General features: G+C 46.1%; 1 protein-coding gene across 1 annotated transcript in view; it reads left to right on the forward strand.

Annotated features, from left to right (window-relative positions):
• The window catches only part of Pdx1 (pancreatic and duodenal homeobox 1), a 26084-nt gene extending 4614 nt beyond the window's left edge, over nucleotides 1-21470 (forward strand). The window contains exons 4-7 of the mRNA XM_013505455.1: nucleotides 3363-3402; nucleotides 3629-3794; nucleotides 17682-17843; nucleotides 20900-21470. Coding sequence (XP_013360909.1) covers nucleotides 3363-3402; nucleotides 3629-3794; nucleotides 17682-17843; nucleotides 20900-21470 — 939 coding nt within the window. The remainder of the gene's footprint in view (nucleotides 1-3362; nucleotides 3403-3628; nucleotides 3795-17681; nucleotides 17844-20899) is intronic.
• Nucleotides 21471-22619: the final 1149 nt, after the last annotated feature.

Genomic DNA, 22619 nt, shown 5'->3' on the forward strand with positions numbered 1-22619 from the left:
TCAGCGCGTCGCCCCAGCCCTCCAGCGTTGCGCCCCGGCGCCCGCCGCAGGAACCTCGGTGAGAGGTGGGGGCCGCTGCCTGCCGGGCCGGGCGGCTTGGACCACTCGCGGAGTGGGGAGCGGGCCTGGGACCCCGGGCGTGAACGCGGGCCTGGCAGCTGGGTGGGTTGGGGTCTGTGGGGCCCACTCTGGACGCCAGGGGAGAACCCGTGCTTCCAGGCGCAGGTGCCGAGTGGGGCGCTTCGAAGGGATGCTGGCAAACCTCCCGGAAGAAGAGACACTGGCTTCTGGCATCCTGAGGTTCCCTTCTGGTGCTGAGGCAGAGCCCCTCCTGGCCTCCAACCCTCCCCTAGGGGACTTGTTTAGCCAACTCTTCAAAGGACAACGGGAACATACAAATTGGAACACCCCAACACTCCTAGGGCAGCGGGCCTGGACTGAGGGCCTTAATCAGCCCAGAAGCTGAACATTCTTTCTTTTCGGGAGACGACTTTATTATCTTTATAAATAATTAAAAGAAAGCATTTGAGGTTTCAACGATCCAGTGAAATCGGTACTTTTAAAAGTTCTCTTCCTCCATCTCTCCTCCTCCTTAGCCTAGTACTTCGTTAGCATAGCCCTCAACCTGGACTCCTCTCCTCTGAAGAAAATACTGCTGTCTGGCTGGGCCAGGGGCTGGAGGTAGGGGCAGTGGAAGAGCCCGTGTGTGTGTGTGTGTGTGTGTGTGTGTGTGTGTGTGTGTGTTGTGTGGCTGTAGCTCCCAGGAGACCTGGATGGATGACCTTAAAGGATGAAGGTGAAAAATTAGCCCCAACCGGGCTAAACCAAAGATACAAGGAGCTTTCCATTCAACGTATGGATTTAGGTCCTGGCTTCAGCAGTGAAAACCTGGGTGAAGACCAGTGGGGTGAACTGGGCTACCCTACAAGCAAACAAATATTTACAGTTAGTATGAGTTCTACATGTTTAGAAATCATGAGAACGTGTGATTGGGAGGTTTAAAAACTGGTCCTTTTTAAAGTTTTAAAATTACCTATCATAGCTGGACACGACAGCAAGCCTGTAATCCCAGCTATTTGGGAGGCTGTAGCAGTTGCAGGCCAGCCCGGAAGTTTCAGCAAGACCCTATCTCAAAATAAAATAAAAAGCCTGAGGATATTGCTCAGCACTGGAGCGCTTGCCTGGCATGTGCAAGGCCCTGGACTGAATCCCTAGTACCAAAACCAATTTTCAAAAATTAACTAACACTCTTTATGAACAGCCATGTAATTTCCTGGTCAGTTCCTCCCCTCAGCAACTGGGCCTTCAGGCTGTGTTTATGGAAAAGGCTTCAATAAAACACAGCTACCATGAGTGGAGATGAAAACCTGTCCTTTTCGCTTTGTTCCAACCTGTCTAAGGGTGATGATTCTAGTAGAATTTTTAAAGAGTTTAGTTTTTTCTGTCCTCATCTGGTAAAAGTGAGGGAGTAAGAAATATCATACTTGGGTTTTGAGTTAGAGCAGCATGTGGACTACGGATTTTCCTTTTTCTGTTTTATTCAAGATCTGTTCTGGCCTTCACAGAAAATACAGGGGGCACGGGGAGTCAGCCTGTGCTGATACTGAATAGGGCGGGAGCTGACAACAGCCCATTCCAGGGTCCCGGAGTCGCCCTGCTGGAGGGACGGTGCCCTGGCCTCTGGCATCCCCACCCACCAGAGCTGCTCTTCTGTGGCTGTTCCAAGAAAGTGTTCCTTTGGCTACATCGCCAGAGGCCCAAGGCCGGGAATTCTTGTGTGAGGGGCAAAAATGCCCTGTTAGTGGGGTTCCATCCCGTCGACCCCTGCTCCTGGTCACCCCTCTCCAGTGGGTGGCTTAGCTCTGTGTGCGCCGCGGTAGCCCTCTCCTTTGCGCGCCGTCGCTGCGGGCGCTGCGGGCCTCCGGCTCACTTGTGTGAGCTGCTGCTGCTTTTATTTTCTTTTACAGAGAGGCAGAGCGGTTTGTTCTGTTTTGCTTCGCTTTGCTTTGCTTTGCTTCTTGCAGTGAAAAATCCGAGTCAGAGTGCACCTCCAGAAAAATAAAGTCTCTGCATCAGAAGGGGACAGTTTCTCATCTGTGCGATTTTGCGCTTTCCTTTCGGCCTGCGCGGACCCGAGGCCTTCTGGAGTGCAGCTGCGCTGCCCTGCCACCCCGCGTGCCTCAAATACTGGCCCAGAGTCCCGATAAAACTATTCAAGCTCTCTTTGCCTTGGTTTCCTCCTAGGCAGAGACGAAGCACATTTTGTACTATTCGTGAAATAACTGGGAGCTTTAAATCAAAGAGTACAAACAGCACTTCATTCCGTGTTTAGAAAATAGTTAATCGCTCCACAATGATTGGCTGTCGTTTTCTGACATCCCTTTCGGAAGCAGTGAAAGTGGTGCTGAGGGAGTCCTTTGGTCTCCTACCGCCCAGGAGCCCTCTGTCCATGTGACTATGTTTCATATATTCATTGCTCACTGCTGAGCACTTCTTGGCTTTATGTCTCTCCTCGCAAATAAGCTCCTTTCTTTTCCTCCTGCGAGCTGGAAGCGCGTGGGCCCCAGACGCAAACAACCGGCCTGTGCTCTCCGAGGCTCGGTCCCACTCTCCCACCCCGAACTGGCGAAGCTGCGACTTCTGTGCGCGGACTCGAGGGTTCGCCGAGGCCCGGGCGCTGTTTTGGGGCGGCTGTGGGCGCGGATGCAGACTCGTGCCAGGCGCGCGGCTTCCGACAGCCCGGGGGGGGGGTGGCAGAGGTCACCGAGCTTTGCGGGGAGCTCGGCGCGAGCTCGGCCGCCCTGGGGTAGAAGTGAACAGAAGCCCGGGAACGAGGTTTTCAAGTCTCGCTGTCCAGAGCTTGGATTCCGCGCTCTTCACCCAGGCCCGGCCGCGCCTAAGACGCTCCGCTCCGTTACCACGTCCTTGCAATGGGGTCCTAAGCAGGGCGGAAGGAGGGGATGCTCTGCAGGGTGGCGAGCGCGCCTGGCGCAGCTCCAGTACACGCCGAGGGCCAGCCGAGGAGAGGGCTGGAGTTACCAGTGGAGGCTGGCCCTCCAGGGAGCCTCAGAGAGGGTGAAGGCGGACCGGGCTCTGGCCCAGAACGCCCTGGGGGCTCCGCGGGGGGGGGGGTAGAGGATCCGACGCGGACCCTCAGGCCCCCGGGCCGCCGCGGGTTAGCTCGGCCCGCAGGGCGGCCGCGTGGAGCTCGGATGAAAGGCCCACGGGCCGGCGGCCGCGCACTGTGCGCTCGGGGAATCGACCCGCGTGAGGACCCCGGGTATGTTCGCAGCCGGAAAAAGCCCGCGGGGCCTCCGCGAAGAGGTCTTTCCGCCAGTCTGGAATGATATCCTGACCAGCAGGGTGATTCCCAACCTGCCTGCTCTGCTCGGCACACTTCGCGTGCTTCTTTCATATAAGGGACAGGCAGCAGCGGCTTGGAGAGCTCCCAGGGAAAGGGGCCGTCGGCGCACGCGAAGAGCAAGGCGCCTGCGAACGCGGTGCGCGAGCTCCGGATCCCGCCGGCCGCCAGGCTCCGCTCGTGACGCCTCCTGGCCTCCCCATTCCTTGGAATTCTCGGGGCCCGAGCCCCAGGCCCCGCATCCCTCAGGGCATCCTCAACCCCCAGGCGGAGTGGGCTCGCGGAGCGCCACGCGCGAGCTCCGGTACTGGTCCGTGCCAAGACCCGATGGAGCGCTCGCGCGCCCTGCACTAACGCCCGCGTCCAAGCCGCCGAGCCGCGGATCCCAGGAAGGGCTCCTCACCGCCACACCCTCTCGCGGAAGCCGCCGACCGTGGGACCTGCGGGAACTAGAATTTGGGAGAGCACGCTGCTATGCAAGGCCTGATTTGGGGGACTCCTCGTGCCTTTCCCCAAAACATCTTTCTCCCCAGCTCTCCTTGGGGACGCATAAGGTCGAAGATCACACAGTGTCAAAAACAATACAGAGGAAACAAAACTTTGCTTTCTTTAGTGATGTATTTCTTGTAGTTTTGCTATCAGTTGCTCAAAAAGTTCTCATCTTAGCTAAACCCATGTATACAGCATCTGAGAATTAATTGGTGGTGATTTCAGGGCCTGCCTACTGCTTTTAAGGAGCTGAGGTGTATAATTCGCTTTTATCCTTCCTTCCAAGACTAATGTCTGAATGCACTTGTAGCATTCATTAGGCTTCTGCCCTATGCCGGGCATGGCTGGAATCTTTACAGACTGCCATACGAAAGCACTCACAATTTGCATGCCAATCACCTGTTGCCCCTGACAGTGGTAGAGATTAAACTGCAGGTGAATTGTTCTAGCGAATAGGAGTCATTCAGATTCCCCAAATAACTCCTTTTGAAGGACAAGGGCTGCTTCAATTTCCCAAATTAATTTTGGCTCCTTAATGTAGTGCTTTTGCCTCTACAGGTACCCTCCTTCCATAAATTCAGGTTAATGCATTTACATTTGAATGAAATTTAAGTATTGCGCTTTAAAGGGCAATTCAAGTTAATAAAGGGCTTTTCAAATTAGTAAAGGGCCTTTCAATATATCCTTATATTTCCATCAATCCTAGTCAAAATCTGTGTGCATATATGTGTGTATATGTGTGTGTGTGTTATGTGTGTCTGAGGCTGAATCAGCCCATCTTTGGGCATGTCTGCATGGTCTATGTGTTTGCATGTGTCGCCATGGTGATAATGATATAACGTATCTACGGACTAGTGATGCTTTCCAAAATAATTTTTTTTCAGAGCTGGGATCAAACCCAGCACCTCGCACATGCTAGCCAAGTGCCTACCACTGAGGTACACCCCACCTCCTCCCACGGGGCACCCATCTCTCCCAAGGGTCTCGACACTGTTGGTGATGAAAACTACCCATTCAGATTACTATCTCAACTCTTTGTGTTGAGGCAATGTTTGAAGACAAGGGAGGTCTTTAGAAGGACACAAGGTTACAGTGATGAAACTTTGTGGTTGTGCTTTGCAGTGCTGAGGTTAGAACCTAGGACCTCACACTGGCCAAGCAAGAGCTTGCTAGGCAAGTGCTCTGCTACTGAGCTACACCGCCACCCCTGGGGTTGAAACGTGCATAGAAGTGGTCAGCTTGATAAAGATCTATTATAAATGGTCTTGAAATCTTTTATTTATAAGAGTATGTTAGTCCACAACTGATGTCTTCCATAACTTTATCAGCTCCAATTGCAAGCTCTCCTGAAAACCAAGTACTGTAGTTGGAAGGGTGCTTGTTTAGAAGCCTTGGGTTTGATCTCAGAAGAGGAGGGGAGGCAAATGTTCTCAGCTGACACTGAAGCATATTTTACTCAAGCTCAGTTCTAGCAAGCTAGATTTGCAGACAATAAATCCGCTGGGAAACTGAGGCAGGGCAGTAGGAAAAAGAAAGGCCTCTCTACAAAGGAACTGGCCATGATGCAGCCAGCCTTTTGGAATTGCTGCCTTTGGATAGATTTCTCAGCAGGAAACTGGGTGGGAAGGGAGGTCAAGTTCTGCATATCAACCATTTCCTTTAAAGAGCGACTGGCTGATGTGTGTATGATCTTTTGATCTGCCTACTGATATCCTGTCAATGCCAGGTTCCCACAGTTAAGTATGGTATATTTACATATCCATGAGTTGGAATGGGCCTAGTAAAATTCTATTCCTGTTTTCTCATTGTAATTATTTTCTCAGGCTGGAGAGGGGTGGATAGCTCAGAGGTACAGGGCTTGTCTAGCATTTCAGATGGCCTAGGTTCAATCCCTACCACTGAGAGATAGATGCCTTTTGAAAGCGCATACAGCTCTAACTTTAGGCATTATGTTGTATTTCCACTTCCAATTGCATTGCTTGGAGTCCTTCCCAGATACAGATTCCCAGTGACAGAGCATATGGACGCCTTACTTGTGTTCCATGCCATCAGCATGCACTCAAGGTTTTTGTCTGGATTATGAAATTCACCGAACTCTCACTTCTAGTGATAAGTATACAAATGCGAAGTATAATAAGCTAGGCATGGTGGCTCATGCCTATAATTCCAGTTACTCAAAAAGCTGAGGAAGGAACAGCATAAGTTCAAGGCCAGTCCAGGCAACTTAAAGAGACCCTGCCTTGAAATAAAATTTAAAGAAGGACTGGGGCTGTAGGATGTACCTCACTGGTAGAGTGGCCCTGGAATCGTCAATACTATAAAAAATATTTTACATTGACTTATATTATTCCAATACAGGCTATGCATTCTTTTCCTGATGTCTCAATTAGCCTGATTTCCAAAGGTGTGAGACTTTGAAAGGTCACATTTCCCATGTATACAAGTCCTAAAAAAGCCAGAAGTTTCACATATCTAGAGATATTTGAAAATGCTGCCAATTTGAAATTGATGTATTACATGGAACTATTCCACTTCAGTAGCTCTAGAGATTGAATATAATGAGAAGATTAAATCTCTAAAATTTTTGTATAAAAGTATTATATAATTGGATTTATTGCAATAAATCCACACATACTTTATTTGGATTTTTTTTTTTTTTTTTTTTTTTTTTTGGTACCGGGAATTGAACTCAGGACTTTGCGCTTGCCAGGCAGGAACTTGTGCCACAGAGCTAGAGCCCCAGCACCTGGATTTAATGTTAAATACTTAGTTTCTGGACCAGAAGTGTAATAGAGCACATGATCTTTTTCCTCTACATGAGCTGCCCTTTCCACTGATATACAAACAGGTTTTCGATGAGGTTCAAGGTCATCTTTCATGCTACCTTTTGTCCTCTGATCCAGTGGAGGAGAAAGGGAAGAATCTCTGGCTAAATATGGAAATTGAAAGTTGTCTCCCAGCAGTCTGGACAGGGATTAACCCCTGATTCTGTATCTACTATTTACTGCCTTTCTGAACTACAGCAAATAAATTAATCCCTTTGGCCTGTCTGCAGCACTTGAGTTATGGACAATCCCATCTCATGTCCTTGTTGTGATGATTAAATGAAGTAATGTGTCTGAAGAGTGTACTAAGGGGAGTAGAGCTCTTTCTCCAGAAGCTGCAGCCTTTTTTGTCTTTCTAGATCAGCAAGGTAGCACTTTGCTCGATGGGCCTCAAGGGAGGGACAACAGTGACACAAACTGGATGGCTTTTTCCCTGGGCCCAGGGATTCTCACCCTGAGACAGCAGCTAGGTTTTGTCCTGGCTCTTCCTCAGAGAGTTTCTGGACAGCAAAGTCATCTCGTTGCTGAGCAGACATGAGTGAAAGTAAATACACCCCCCATAAAAGAGTACCAGAGTTATACTTCCTATAGTGTTGATATCCATGTGTGCCTAGGCCCATGGGTTTCACTTAACTTAGAGACAGTCCCAGGATCAAAGATAGGAAGTCTCTTGCTGATATGTGTAGGGATCCACAGGCTCCCAGAAAAGGGATTGTTCCAGGACCCCTTTATTTAGTGCTGGTTATGTTTGTTTGTGACTAATAGGCCCCCAAATAGCGGTGGTTTGGGAGTACAGCTAATTTCTCTCTCAGATGGAAGTCTGAAGCTAGATAGTCCAGGAATGGAATGTTGTCAGGTTGTCTGGGCCCCAAGCCGCCTTGCCTTGGCATTCTATGAACCCTAAATTGTGGATCCTCCCAGTCCACATTCACTCCAACCGTCACACACACTTTCTAGGAGGGAAGAAGCAAGGAAGAGGGTTGTGCTCTTGTGGTGGGCAGAATTATGTTCTCTAGAAAACTGAATGATGTCTCCCTGGTAACCCTTTGAACCTGTGCATATGTTCCCTTACAGGGCAAAGGTGATTGCATGGGTATGATTAGGCCTGAGACCTTAAAATAAAGACACTATCCTGGATTGTCTCCATAGGATCTATCTAAGCATACAAACCTTGAAAAGCAAGAACGTTTTTTAGTTGTAGTCTGAGAGATGAAGGAGTCAGATCCCAAACATAAGGAGGTCACGGTGAGCCAACGTGGCTCCGAAAAGAAGGAAGCCTTATGCAAGAATCGGAGAGGGGCTCTTAGGAGCCAAGGCCTCCCGAGGTGACAGTCAACAAGAAGACTGGGACCGCCAGTGTCCAACTATGAAGACCTGGATTCTGCAATGACCTGGGTGAACTTGGAAGCAGATTCTTTGTAGAACCTCCCAATGAGAGCCCAGCAACTTCATGTCAACTTTGTGAACGCTAGATATCTAGGAAAATCTCCAAAGCCAAGAGGGACTTTCGATCTACAGAAACTGTGACATTGTAAATTTGTGTCATTTCAAGCTACTAATTTAGGGTGATTTCTTACTCCAGCAGTGGAAAATGATACTCAAGAAGTCGTACTACTTATATCACTCTGCTCACACATCATTACCAGGACTTAGTTCTGTAAAAATACCTAGCTGCCCAGCAGAATGGGAAAGGTAAGCTTTATTCTGGATGATCATTTGTCTAATTAAAGATAAGGGGCGGGCTGGGGATTTAGCTCAGCGGCACAGCGCCTGCCTGGCAAGTGCAAGGTCTTGAGTTTGATTCCTGGTACCAGAAAAAGACAAAACAACAACAACAACAACAACAAAAAGACATAAAGATAAGGGGAGGTAAAACATTCAAAGAGGAGGGGTCAAATGGATATTGGTGGCGATGGCCAATCTCCACAGTAATTACCAAAGGTTTACATAGAAAGAGGCTGTGTGAAGCTGGAGTTGTTGCCTAGCGTGTGCAAGGCCCAGAGTTCCATGTCCAGTGAGGGGGAAAAGTTGTTGTAATAATGCAGTGTTTTCTGAAAAGCCACAGATGAAAATAATACTCATTATAACATATAATCCATATAGGGAGAACATGTCCTGGAATTTAATGCTAGAAGGAAGTTTATTTAGACAAACTTGTGTGCTTACTTTCATCAAACAATGAGTACTGTACAGCTTATTGTTTGCCTTGGCTGTCAGAATCTGAACTAAAATTAGTATTCAAGTAGCACTCAAGTCTGTATCTCAACCTAGTGTAGGATACAGAGAAAGGCTGAGATTTCTAATCAGAAAAGAACTTCCAGTGCTGCATTTACCACCTTCCGAACTGGGGCAAATGACTTAGTATTTTTGAGTCTGTTTTTTCATCAGGCAGTTGGGGGAAACACCCACCTCATAGGATTGTTGTGAAGACTGAATAAAAGAATGTATATGAAAAGTACTTTTTGAGGTAGAAAGCAGTCCTAAGTATTATGGATACTTATGGAACACTGGCTCTCTGCTTCCTCTAATTTTGTGTTTTTCAAAGAGTAGTTAGCAACCAATTAATAATTGCTGAAGTCAATTTAGTGGCTTGTTACCAAATTTCTTTAATTAAATAAAATAGGAGCTGGGGGTGTCATCCAATGGTAAAGCACTTCCTGGCCTAAATAAGGCCATGGGTTTGATCCCCAGCAACACAAATAAATAAATTAAATAAATAGAAATAATTAGATAGAACAGGATGGAAAATACCAGAGTACATTATACTTAGTGAGAAGAAAGATTGCTTCATGAAACTTTCCCGTTATATATGCATGTACCAAATAAATCATAATATAAAATGTATTTCTACCTTGGCTGCCATATAAGTGTTGAAAACGTACCTCTGGGTGGGGTGTGATCTTTATTCATTTAAAGCATTTTTGCTTTAATTGTCCTGTTCAGTATGCGCCTTTATTGGAAACCAACTTGGATCTTCTTTGGAAAGAAAAATAGATAAAAGTGTGGGGGAGAGTATCCAATACTTTTCAAACAAAGGCAGTGAACACTCCATATCTATTAATTCTTCATTTATGGATTCAACTAACCTAGGACTGAAAATATTCAGAAAAAAATTTTCATGAGTACTGACCAGACTTTTTTTCTGATTATCATTCCCTAAAATATATACAGTATAAGGATGATTTAAATAGCATTTATATGGTATTAGGTAGTATAAATCACCTAGAAAGAATCTAGAGTATTTGAGCAGATATACATAGCAGCTATGCAAATACTTGTATAAAGAATTTGAGCAACCGTGGATTTTGATGTCCTGGGTGGGGCAGGGTGGGGCACCTAGAACAAACCCCCGGAGGTATCAAGGGAAGGCTGTACTTCTCAAAAGACTATTAAACTCTTGTTTCCTCATCTCAAACCCGTACTTCCTTCCATACCCTGTGACCCCAAAATGGGGTGGGGACACTGACAATGTTTCTCCTTTGACAACTGCCTATGGGTTAGACTCCACCAATCAGGGAGACATCAGGGAGACAGGAAGCCGAAAGACCTGAGGAAGGCCTTCCTTTTTCCTTTCTGCTTCCGGTTCACTTCAGTGTGAGCTCAGTAGAGCCGGCCATCCTTCTGCAGCAGTTTGTTCCAGTTTGTGTTTCCCCAGAATCAAAACTCCTTCCAAGACAGCAGTGATCTCACAAAGATATTAACGCTGGGCGGCTCCTCCCCAGGAGTCTGAGTCCCAGCTCAAAGACCTGAGTCCCGATTCCTCTAAGGGTCTAGATTTCACATTTATAACCTCTTTATTGTGTTAGCTCAGCCCTAGGGTAGTAGCAGTTACTACCTCCATCCCACCCTAGTGCTCAGTTTTTACTTCTAGTTTTCCAATGCAGCCACTACCCCCATCCATAAGATATATGTTGCAGGACCTCAAGGTACGCCTGAAACCACAACAACATCCAATCCTACCCAGCACTGGTTTCTTCCCTGGACACAGACATCTACAGTTAACCATAATTCATACTTTGGACACAGTAAGAAAGTAACAAGAACGAACAATAAAACAGAACAGTTATAATGAGGTACTGTAATGAAATTACCAGCACAGCTGGGTTTTTGTGTTGTGTTTATTTTTGAGACTGGTTTTGCTATGTTTCCCAGGCTGGCCCCAAGACCTGGCTGTAACACTGGTAGTACAGGTGCAGACCACCACACCTGGCTAACATCACTGTTCTTGCATGTTGGAGCCATTATTCAGTAAATAAGGGTTCCTTGCACACAAGCGCTGCAATACTGTGACCAATGGTTTGACAACAAGTGTAGCCACTAAGTAACTAATAGCTAAGTACTGTATACAACATGGATAGGCTGAACCCGGGAATGGTTCACATCCAGGGCAGAATGAAGCAGATGCTGTAAGATTTTATCAGGCTACTCAGAGTGACAGCAATGTTAAACTTATGAATTATGTCTGGAATTTTCTGTTCAATATTTTCAGACGACAGTTGACTGTGTAACCCAAGCCCTGAAAATTTAAAATGGCAGATGAAGCAAGATTCTTATCCGGTTCTTTTCCCTAGTAAATTAACTTGTGTTCTATCCTGACATGACCCTGAATCATAGAGGCGATAGAATGTGTTTTGGATAAAGGTGGGTCATTGGGGAGGAAATGACAGGATTTCTACTTTTCAGCTTTCTTTCTTGGCTCCTTGGGGAACCAACAGAGGTAAGATACTTCGTCTATCTCTGTGAAAATACCTGACTACTTAGTTTATCCACTTAAGCTGTATCATTATTATTAAATTTATGTTTGTAAATTGCTTTGTTGAGGTAGAACCCCTATAAAGACAGGGCATCTTTGTCCCGAAAAAACATGTTATCAAGGAATTATATAAAGGGATCCATGACTGCATCACTGATTTAAAACTTTGTTACACAAAGTTCACATTTTGTTTTGCATTAGAAGCTTTGAGGATGTATATTTGTTAGAGTGATTTCTTACATTGTAATTGTCTAAAATCATATACATGTATGCACACACATTTTATATACATATATTGGTGCTATGCATTGTAAATTTTTGGGGGGTACTGGGATTTGAACTCATGACCTCGAGCTCACCAGGTAGGCGCTGCACCGCTGAGGTATATCCCTAGCCTTATAAATGTTTTATAATAAAAATATGTGGCACAAATCCAGTATCTTAATATAAATATTCCTCCGTGTATTTTAACCTTCTTTCTACGTTGCAAACCTCAGTCTGCATTCTGCCTCCAGGATCCTCTCAGATCTGTTTCCTCCTTTGCTTCCTCTGCCGGTTTTTCTTATCCTTTCTCTGCTTCCTCACCAGCTTGCTGCCAGTCTTCCCGTCTCTAGCACCATCTTTTCATGTCCACCACATGCCTCACTTAGGCCAGAGAAATCTTCTTAAAAGGCAAATATGATCATCTTTCTCCATCCCCACAGATGCGCAGTAACATGCGCAGTCTGAAGGGGGAAGTCCAAATCCCTCAGCCTGGACCACAGATGCTCCTTCTCTGAGCCTGTCGCCGTTCCTGCAGGTCCTGAAACCCTCAGTAAACAAACCCCAGCCCCAGCCGCCTTCTGACTTCTGTTACATCAGACTAGCTGAGCTGTCCCGCTGAGTTCACAGAGCTGTGAGGGACAGTCCCTAAATGCTGGAGGTTGTTTGCTACACAGTAATGCTGTGGTGCCCTCTACCATATTTTCTTTCTCCTACTCTTCATTTCCACAGCATACTTTCCATTCCCACTTCCATGATTCTACTCAAGTTTCACTGTCCATTTCACTTAAGAGATAGTAAATTTGTTATTTTTCCTTTTCTTCTTTCTTTCTTCTGTTTGATTTTGGTGCTGGGCATGGAACCCGGGGTCCTACGCATGCTAAGCACATGCTTTACCACTGAGCTACACTCCTAGCCCATGAGATAATAAATTGCTTAAAATCAGTGATTATGTTTTATTTATTTCTTCCTTTTGTAAGAAAAAGCTCAGTATGGAAAACAGAAACCAATAAAGGCACTTCAAGCAAAAGATAGTTACAAAATTATTAAAAGGCAGGGTGCTAGACAATTGGCTTCAAGATCCTAGTACCATAGTTACAACATGGAGGTCCAGCAACTACTAACACTACCACAACTGTATCCTACACCCAGGAAGATGATGGCCAGACACTGGAAAGTGGACTTGGTCATGCAGCTACCTCTGCTGGAATCAGTCACAACGATGACTGGAAGACAACTTCTGCTTTCTTTGTCTTCTAGACGTTGCGTGAATGTATCTTATTGGCAGAACCCTCACTGCTCTTAGAAGTCTTGCTGCTGGGGCTGGGGATTTAGCTCAGCGGCAAAGCGCCTGCCTGGCAAGCGCAAGGTCGTGAGTTCGGTTCCCGGTACCGGAGAAAAACCAAAAAAAAAAAAAAAAAGAAGTCTTGCTGCTAAGACTTCTGGGAAGTGTAGCCTTCCAGTTAAGGCCACATGGGGAGAATATAGATGGAGTTAGCAACGGACGATGAGGGCCGTTCTGTATTCTGAGTCTCTAACACAACAGGACAAGCAGAACATCTTCACGCTAGGCTTCATGAACGGTGAATGTACAAACTGATTAGTTAATCAATGACTCAGCACAGACTCTCAGAATGGGCTACTCCCGCACTAGGTATTAGAGAAACCAGCAGTAATTGAGTGGTAAAACAGCTCCAAAAAGCAAAATCCAAGAGTGGAACTAGGTTGTGAGAAGTGTGGAATTCAAATTGGAATTCAAATGTGAATTTTTGTAAGTTTCTTGCTTTTACTTATGAGACCCCTATCTTCTGTTCTGTCATGAAAGTAAATAGGCAAATACACAATCGATTTCAGATGTTCACTTCTTCAACCTTTTCTTTGCAAATGTAACAATTTCCTCCCTTGGAAAACAAGGCCAGTGGGTAGCTGATTCAGGAAAGCATGCACACAACACATTTAAAGAAAAGAAATCAGCCATGTCTAAGTTCTTGAAAACAGTCACACATTTAACCTTGGAAGTTGAATAAAACCACTTCACACATGTTGTTCTTTTATACAGGCTTTCACATAACAACATCACATAGCTGCCACTGTTCAGGGAAAGCAGGATAAAAGCCAGAAACACAAACTCAAAACTTTAATGTTGCATGTATGCTTGGCATGTATAAGGGCCTGGGGTTGACCCTGGAGTAATATAATATATAATAATGTAGCATAGTGTAATATAAAATGTAATATAATAACTAAAGAAGGGGAAGAGGAGGAGAATAATTCAGTGTTCTGTAAGTTGTTCAGTAATTCACTTGTAATGCTCATTTTCAGCTGTTATTTTCACCCTTTACTAAGTGGAGTATTTATGTGGGTAAACCAGCAGTACTGATAAAACATTAGGAGAATCGCTATTCACTGTATGCTGAAATATGAGATTTCTGCAATTATAGGGCTTATGCCCAGCTATAAGCATGTCCTCCACTTGATTGAGGCAATCATTCATGTACACAAAATTGGGATTTTAAAACATACATACATTGATGGAAGTAGGTTTTGTGACATTCTAAAATGTGTTTTCATTGTTATTGAGATCCTGTGCTTTTTGTATTTAAAAAAAAAAAAAAGAGTTGCTTTACAGTTAAAACAAGCCAAGGGCTGGGGATTTAGCTCAGCAGCACAGCGCCTGCCTGGCAAGCGCAAGGTCGTGAGTTCGACTCCTGGTACCGGAAGAAAAACAAACAAACAAAAACAAGCCAAGACAAAACTATAAGGAAATATCAATACTAGCTAACTCTGGGGAATAGAATGGGCTATTCTTTCCATTTTACTTTATGCTCTTCTGCACTAGTTCTATGTTTAACAATGAGAATGCAATAATTTTAAAAAATTAAGAATAAAACCTTTTAAATTTATCAATGGTTATCTGAGTGCAAGGATTACAGTTTTAATTTTTTTTCTTATTTGAACCTTATTTTACATTGAGAAAAAACAGGTGTTATTTAAAAGAACATTGACTAAACTGTTGTCACTTTCTCCAGCGGAAGTGCCGTAAGTGTATCAGGTTACAAGGAGCTCCGCTGCTGGGAGTCTGTAAACCCTTCCTCACCTCATTAATCATTCACAATTGCCAACCCAAAAGACTCAACATCTGGGAGTAATGACATGGGTCCAGCCTCTGGGGCTGGGAGAGACCGCCTGATTTAGGATGCCTGTGAACCTCAGTTCAAGGGCAAACTGTCTGGGAGAGGAGTAGGAGTCTCCTGGTGTGCAGTAAGAAGAGGGTAAGACACTACACCGTGTATTTTTGGCCATCAGAACCTGGTCAAAGATTACCAATGCTGTCAAGCAAGTTACCATTGATAGGAGACTATTTTTTTTTGTTGTTGTTGTTGTTGGTTTTTCACCGGTACCGGAAACCGAACTCATGACCTTGCACTTGCCAGGCAGGCACTTTGCCTTTGAGCTAAATCCCCAGCCCCAGATAGGAGGCTGTTTATATGCTGTGATTGTGGTTTTCTTTTGTTTTTTTTTTTTGGTTTTGGTTTTTTTTTGTTTTTCTTCCGGTACCGGGAATCGAACTTACGACCTTGCACTTGCCAGGCAGGCTCTGTGCTGCTGAGTTAAATCTGCAGCCCTTAGTTTGTTTTTATAAACTTGTACGAACTGCTACTCACCAAGTACTGTGTTCAGTACTGGGGACAGAAAGATGCAAAATACCTGTATAGAGTCCCTACCTTCAGGAAGTCCATCATCAAAAGCAAGAAATCAGACAGACAAAGCAATAAATAACAAAGAGCACACAGAAATTTAGACAAAGTGCTCAGGAAGACAGAAAGAGAAGTCAGCAAGAACTCATCCTGCAGAAAGTTCTCGTGGTAAGACAAGACCTCTAAAGGTCTAGGGGGCAGCTCTGTGCTGCCGTACTTGATTGGCATGCATGGGACTCTGGGTTCTGTCCCCAGTACAGAGAGAAGAAAGACCCCTGACCATAGGTCAAATTCAGGACACGGCCAGAAAGTGAAACCAAACGTGAATTTAAAGCTCCTTCTGTAGGACATCAGAAGAATGAGGTGATGTTTCAAAGGTGACTCTTCCAACTAGACACGAGGCCTTCTAAGGATTCTAGAGCAAGCCTTACAAACAATCTCTGTTCAACACCGGGGCTTCTGTAAATCTTAAGGGCACTGTAAGAGCCTGGCAGGGATCCCAAAGTGGAGAAAGGTTTGTCACAAAGACTGGTGAGCACAGCTTTACGTAATGGAGTACATTTTATAAATCGACACATAAGAAACCCACAAGTATTTTAAAGGAATTATGTCCATTTAGGGTGAAAGGAACAAAGATAGTACAAAATGAAATAAAGCTCTGCAAACCTGTACGGCAGTGGTGATGAACTTGTGGCACATATGTTATTGTGTTTTTCTTTCAAGACACAAGGTGTTAGTGTGTGGATTGTTCTTTCTAAACTAAAGCCCCAGTGGTCAGATTTAATTGCAGCATTGGCGCTTTGTGATGAATAAGTGGCTTTCAGGTTGCAGTTTGACCCTCAGTCTCTATAGGCAGAAAGCAAGCTAAAAATGCTGAAAAGGCAGGCTACTTTTTAGGAAAAGAAAGAAAGGGTGGCTCAGAAAATGGACAGACCTACGAGAGAGGAAAAAGTTCAAGGAAGTTGCTCCCCGCAAGCAAGACTGAGCCCTTACCAATAAATAGGTGACAGAAGAGTGGATGATTTCAGAGCTGATCTAAGCCAGTGACAGCTATATGCTCCTTCCGCCCCTCCCCTCCACTGTGTGTGTGTGTGTGTGTGTGTGTGTGAGAGAGAGAGAGAGAGATGGGTGTGTGTGTGTGTGTGTGAGAGAGAGAGAGAGAGAGAGAGAGAGAGAGATGGGGATTACATTAGTTAGCTTTTCCATGGCTACACAAAGTACCTGACACCCACACTTAAAGGAGGAGAGGTTTATTTAGTTTTACGTTTTAAAAAGATTTAACTATTTAGTTCAGGGTCAGCTGGCTCTGAGGCAGAAATATTATAGCAGAAGGCACAGCACAGCAAAGCTGATCTGTTTCCAGGGGGAGGAAGCAGAGAAAGAGTACAGTGCCAGAGGGGAAAAGGCCAGGGACCAGGTGTAGCACCCAAAGCCATGCCTCCATGGCCTGCATCCCAACACACCGGAAGTGTGCTCCACCAACACCGTGGGCAGACCCCACAGCCATCCAGGTTGACTCCGCCCTAACCAACCCAAGGCCGAAACCCAGGGCTCACATGCTGGGCAAGCGCTCCACCACTGAGCTCCACTCCCAGGCCCTTCCCCACCTAGAACAAGAATATCCCTCGTCATCGTCTTGTGTCTGTAACATCATCTGTTAGCTGTACTTGTGTAAGGAGAGGCAGAAAACCTGTTTCTTTATTTCATAAGTTTTACAATCAAGAGGAAAAACACCCAAGAAATCGAACCCAAGTCACCTGACTACACCTGGACCTGATTTAGCTTCTAAGATCCCTGAAGCTGAGTATGAGCCCAGGGGCCTCACGACATGAAACTCTGAGGACAGAGAACCTGGATGAGGAAGGATGTAAATAAGGTAGTGCGGAAGCCACCTGTGGCAGTCGGGAAGTGGCTGCCACATCTCCGTCCAGAGGCAGGTTTATGTCCCCTCCTCTGGATTTGGAGGGAGCAGAGGGAGCGGCTGACACTGCTCCATTCAGTCAATTGAAAGTGGCAGTGGAAGTGAGTCTGGGCGGCTTCTGAAGCTGGATCCTTAGACTCCACACGCTCCAGGCGTGGAACTGTAGACCTAGTCTGAGTTCCTGCCCCAGGGAAGCCGTGAAGGTAGAGTTCCTGCCCCAGGGAAGCCGTGAAGGTAATGGCAGCAAGTTTGGAGCTGTTTGCTGTCACACAACAGCGAGAAGAAACAGGAGCACTCTCTCTGAGTGTGCAGCTGCCCTCACACTCAGTCGTGAAGTCGGAGGCGTAAACAACAGAAATTTATTCTCTCCCAGTTCTGGAATCCAGAAGTACGAAACTGGTATCACCGGACCCCAGCGAGGTGCCTGCGGGACTGCAGGGCATATCCGGGCCTGCTTCCCCCAAGCTTCCGGTAGCTGTATCGCCTGGTCAAGGCCGCATCTCCAGGTCTCTGTACTCATGCGGGTCACTGTCTTGTATGTGTGTGTGGGAGGAGTGTCTTAGTTTAATTAAATCTGCAAAGATTTCTTTGGTTGAGTTTTGATTGTTTACATACTTAATAAAGTAATATTTACAGATTCTAGGAATTGGGACGGTACATCTTTGGAGGGGTTTTCTTTCTGCCTACCGTCATGATGGTATAAATGGTATACTCAAGGATCATACTGTACGTATTTTTTTTTGTCTTTTTCCGGTACTGGGAATTGAGCTCACAACCTCTTACTTGCCAGGCAAGCGCTGTGCCGCTGAGCTAAATCCCCAGCCCCCGTACGTATTATTTTTTGTCTTGTTTTTATTATTTTTGGGTTTTGTTTGTTTGTTTGTTTTTGGTTTTGGTTTTTTTCCGGTACCAGGAATCCAACTCACGACCTTGAGCTGGCCAGGCAGGCACTGTGCCGCTGAGCTAAATCCCCAGCCCCCTATTTTATTATCTTTTAAAATTATTTTGGGTCTTTTATTATTTTTATTTTGGGTTTTTTTTTTTTTAGTGGCACTGAGGGCCAAACTCAAGGCCTCCAGCATCCGTGGCCCTGCCTTATCACGAAGCTGGACCCTATATCTTGCCTTTTCTGATGTATGAACAAAAAAATAAGAATCTCTCGCATCATTACTCTGAAAATAGCATCGTTACTGGACATATAATATTCAGCTGAATGTGTGTACCATAACTTAGTTATCCAAAATCTTAATATTGGATAGGTATTTCCAACTCCCTATTTTTTCTTATTTCCTCAGGCCGGATTCCAGATAATGAGTGGGAAGCACCAAACCTGAGTGGGAGTACTTTAAGATTTGTAACATATATTGCCAAATTGCTATTTGAAATATACTCCTTAATGGGCTGGAGATTTAGCTCAGCGGCACAGCGACTGCCTGGCAAGTGCAAGGTCATGAGTTCGATTCCCGGTACCAGAAAAAAAACAAAAACAAAAAAAAAGGCAGGGCGTGTAGATCAGTTGGTAGAGTTCTTGCCTCACATGTATGAGGCCCTGGATTTAGTCTGCAGCACATGAAGAGGAATAACAATTTATTATTTTAGTATCAATGTAGGGGTTGCCTGTTTCTTCCTAGCCTCACCAGCATTGAGTATTGGATTTTAAGACGTTTTATGGTCTTCGCTGGTATTTCTTTACAAGTCTAGTACTTCTCTTATCATTTTATATTGAGTTCTTTGTATATTAAGAGTAATAATCTTAAGATTGATTCTTTTCTAAAAACCAGAAATAAATAGAGCGAGTTGTACAAGTCTTAGCACTCAGAGGCTGAGGCAGGAGGATCACTGGGAGTTTGAAGTGATCTTAAGTGGTTTTTGTAACAAGTATTTCTTGGTCATTTTAATATTTGTTTCAAATTTGGGGGGGAAATGTTTGCCTGGAAAGAGGGAGAGGTTTACAGTGACTCTGCTGTTTACTTTGTAGTTTCTTACTTTGCTTTATAGTTAGAAACTCTGTTCCTTTCCAAGATCACACCTGCTAGTGGCTGAAAGTTCATGCAGTCTGGTGTTAGAAAGCCTGGATTAGGCTCCATCTCATAAAGATGAATGTCGGTCGTGGCGAAATTTACATGAAATAATCTAAGTTAAAGAATTGAGACTGATTGAGACAAAAGCACAAGATTTGGGTGCTTTGTTTTTTTTGAGACAGGGTTTTGATATGTAGTTCAGGCTGGCCTCGAACTTACTGTGTAACCCAGGCTGGCTTCAAACTCCCAGTGATCCTCCTGCCTCAGCCTCTGAGTGCTAAGACTTGTACAACTCGCTCTATTTATTTCCGGTTTTTAGAAAAGAATCAATCTTAATAAACCACAGAAGAAAAAACACAAGTGCCCAAGAAACGGATGCAATATGCTCAACCTGCTTACTAATTTTAGAATGGAAAATAAAATTGTCTACCATTTCCTGTTGCTCCGGGTTGACAAAAATGCAAGGGATAAACTATAGCACAAAGGAAGATACAAAAAATGGGAAGTTCACTCCTGGGCATGGGGAATTGTGTCATTTGCTAACCCTTTTTGGAAAGCAATGGTTATGTTTATTTTTTGTTTGTTTGTTTGTTTTTCCAGGACCAGAAATCGAACTCATGACCTTGTGCTTGCCAGGCAGGCGCTGTGCCACTGAGCTAAATCCCCAGCCCCAATGGTTATATTTATTAAAGCTTAAAACATGCATATTCTTAGCTGGGCTCAGTGACCACCTGCAATCCCAGGTACTCTAGAGGCTGAGGCAGGAGGATCCCAAACATGAGGCCAGCCCAAGTAAATTAGCAAGGCCTTCTCTCAAAATACAAATTTAAAAACTGGCTGGGGATATAATGGTAGTACAATGGTAGTCTTAGTGGTAAAAGGCCCCTAGGTTTGAGCCTCAACATGATGAGAAAAAGATGCGTAGTTCTTTGACCTAGCATTTCCAAATAAAGTAATCTATACTGTAAAAATACAAAAAAAAAAAAAAGGTGAAATACACAAGGACATATAGGAAAAGATATTTGCCTTGGTATGGTTTGTAATTGGAAAACACCAAAGACAATTTGCATGTCTCATAATAGCCAAATTAAATGTTTAAGCCTCTTGATGCTAGAATCAAGTTCCCCAAGAAGAGACATACCTGTGTTCACGATACTTTCTCAGTACCTAGCACATAATAAACATTCAATGAATGAATCTGGTATAGCCGTATTTATGAGATTCAGCGGACATTAAAGAAAGGGTTGCATTCATGCCTACTGACTGGCAGAAACACCCACGACATGTCATTAATGGATAAAAGCAGCTAAAGAAGTAAAATGTGACTTCATTTTTGTTTTTTGAAAAGGAAGCACGAGGTTATGTATTACACGTTTTGTACGCGCACACACAAAATTCTTGGAATGACTTGAAGCAGTGACATGGGTATCCCAGGAGGAGAGAAAGGAGGGCGGGGTTTAACATTTTTCTTTTCACACCCCAGCGTAATTTAAATTTGTTGGAAGGACGTGTTTGTGCAGATCTTTAGCTTGCATTAATAAAAGCTCAAGCAGACTTTGCTACGGGACAGCACACGTTCGAAGCCTTCCCACGCTTTCCCACCCCACTGGGGAAACCCGGGCGCTTGCCCCCCTGGTGATCGCTTGCACAGTTGTAGCGGGTTGCCTCGGCTGCTGCTGCGGGGGTGCGTGAGGGACCCCGGCGAGCTCGCTCTCCCTCCCTCCCGTCCTGGGCCGGGCGCCTGCTCCTCTCCCGCCGCGCTCTCGGCGCCCATCTCCCGCCACCTCGCAGCCGTGAGCAGCTACTGTGCGCGCCCGACCTTTGCCACCTCTGTCGCTGCTGCGGCCGGAGGAGGAGGAGGAGGAGGAGGAGGCGCAGAGGCCTCATTCTGGCTTCTCTGCTTCCGGAACCGACCCCGAAGTCAAGTCCGCGGCTCGGAAGGAACTGCCCGAGGAGCGTCCTGCATGCAGGAGGACTGGCCGGGCCGCGCTGGAGAGCGGAGGGCGCAGGGGCTGGAGCTAGGCTCTCCGCCGCTACTGACAGTAACTCTGCGAAGACCTGACCTTTCTCCCCCGGCGTCCACGAAGCAGGAAGCCGAGGGCAGGGGTGCGGGAGGGCGTGGCAGGGAGCGAAGACCTTGAACAACTTATTTAGCCGAGACCCGAGATTAAGAGTGATTCAGCCTTGTTCTCTCCCCTGCACCCCAAAGTTGTGGATCAGCCTTCAAATCCACTAATATTTAAGCCGAGAGGGGAAATCAAATTCCCCAGAACTCAGGAAGTGGCTGGAGTTGGTAGTTTGTTGGGGTTTTTGTTTTTGTTTTTGCCGGGGAGTGGATGGGTTCCAGGACTGGGAATTGAACCCACTGGCCTTTGCACTGAGCTACATCCCCAGCCCTTTAAAAAATATATATATTTTTAATTTTGACACAGGATTTTTCCAAGTCAATAAACTGTCCAGTCTCAGGCTGGGAATATAGCTCAGTGGCATAAGCGCCTGCCTGGCAAGCGCAAGGTTGTGAGTTCGATCTCCCGTACAGCAAAAAAAAAAAAAAAAGAAAGAAAGAAAGAAAGAAAACAACAACAGAACTGTCCAGTCTGGGTTTGAGTTTGAGATCCTCTTGCCTCAGCCTTCCAGAGCATCGGGATTATAGCCATACGTTATTCTGTGTGTGTGTGTGTGTGTGTGTGTGTGTGCGCGCGCGCGCTTCTTAAGAAATCTGTGAGAAAGGATGCCTCACTATGTTGCGCAGGTTGGCCTCAAGATATTGTCCTGCCTCAGCCTCCCAAGTAGCTGGGACTACAGGCGCGCAACCCTTTGCCCCAGATAAACCGGACTCGAGTTTGGGGCCACGAACCTGGAGGCCCCCCACGAAGAGGCGTTGGGGAGAAGGCGCCCCTGCGGCCCGGCCCATCTCCGCCGCAGCCGGGGACTACTCTGGGTGCGGGCGAGCGGGCTGGGGGCGCGGAAGCAGCAGGGGGCGGGGCCTCGCGGCGGGACTGGAACCACGGCTCACAGTGCGCCGCGCCGGGTCTGCGGCCCAGAGGCCGGGACGGCAGCGCCCCCTGCCGGTCGCCTGGCACTGGTGCGGCGCCCGGACCTCGCCCCTAACCCCCCTGCCTCGGCCTCCCCCGCGTCGGGTCGCGGCCAGGTCACAGCCCCGCCCAGGTCGCGATGTGTGTAATGGAAAAGGCCACCGCTGGCACCGAACTGTGCAGAGGAGCAAAGGAAGCGCCCGCCACCCCGAGCAGGTGCCCCAGGCTTCCCCGCGGCTCTTCGGGGACTCCGCG

Source organism: Chinchilla lanigera, unplaced genomic scaffold (genome assembly GCF_000276665.1).
Source record: "Chinchilla lanigera isolate Chin_1 unplaced genomic scaffold, ChiLan1.0 scaffold00096, whole genome shotgun sequence".
Taxonomy (NCBI): Eukaryota; Metazoa; Chordata; class Mammalia; order Rodentia; family Chinchillidae; genus Chinchilla; species Chinchilla lanigera.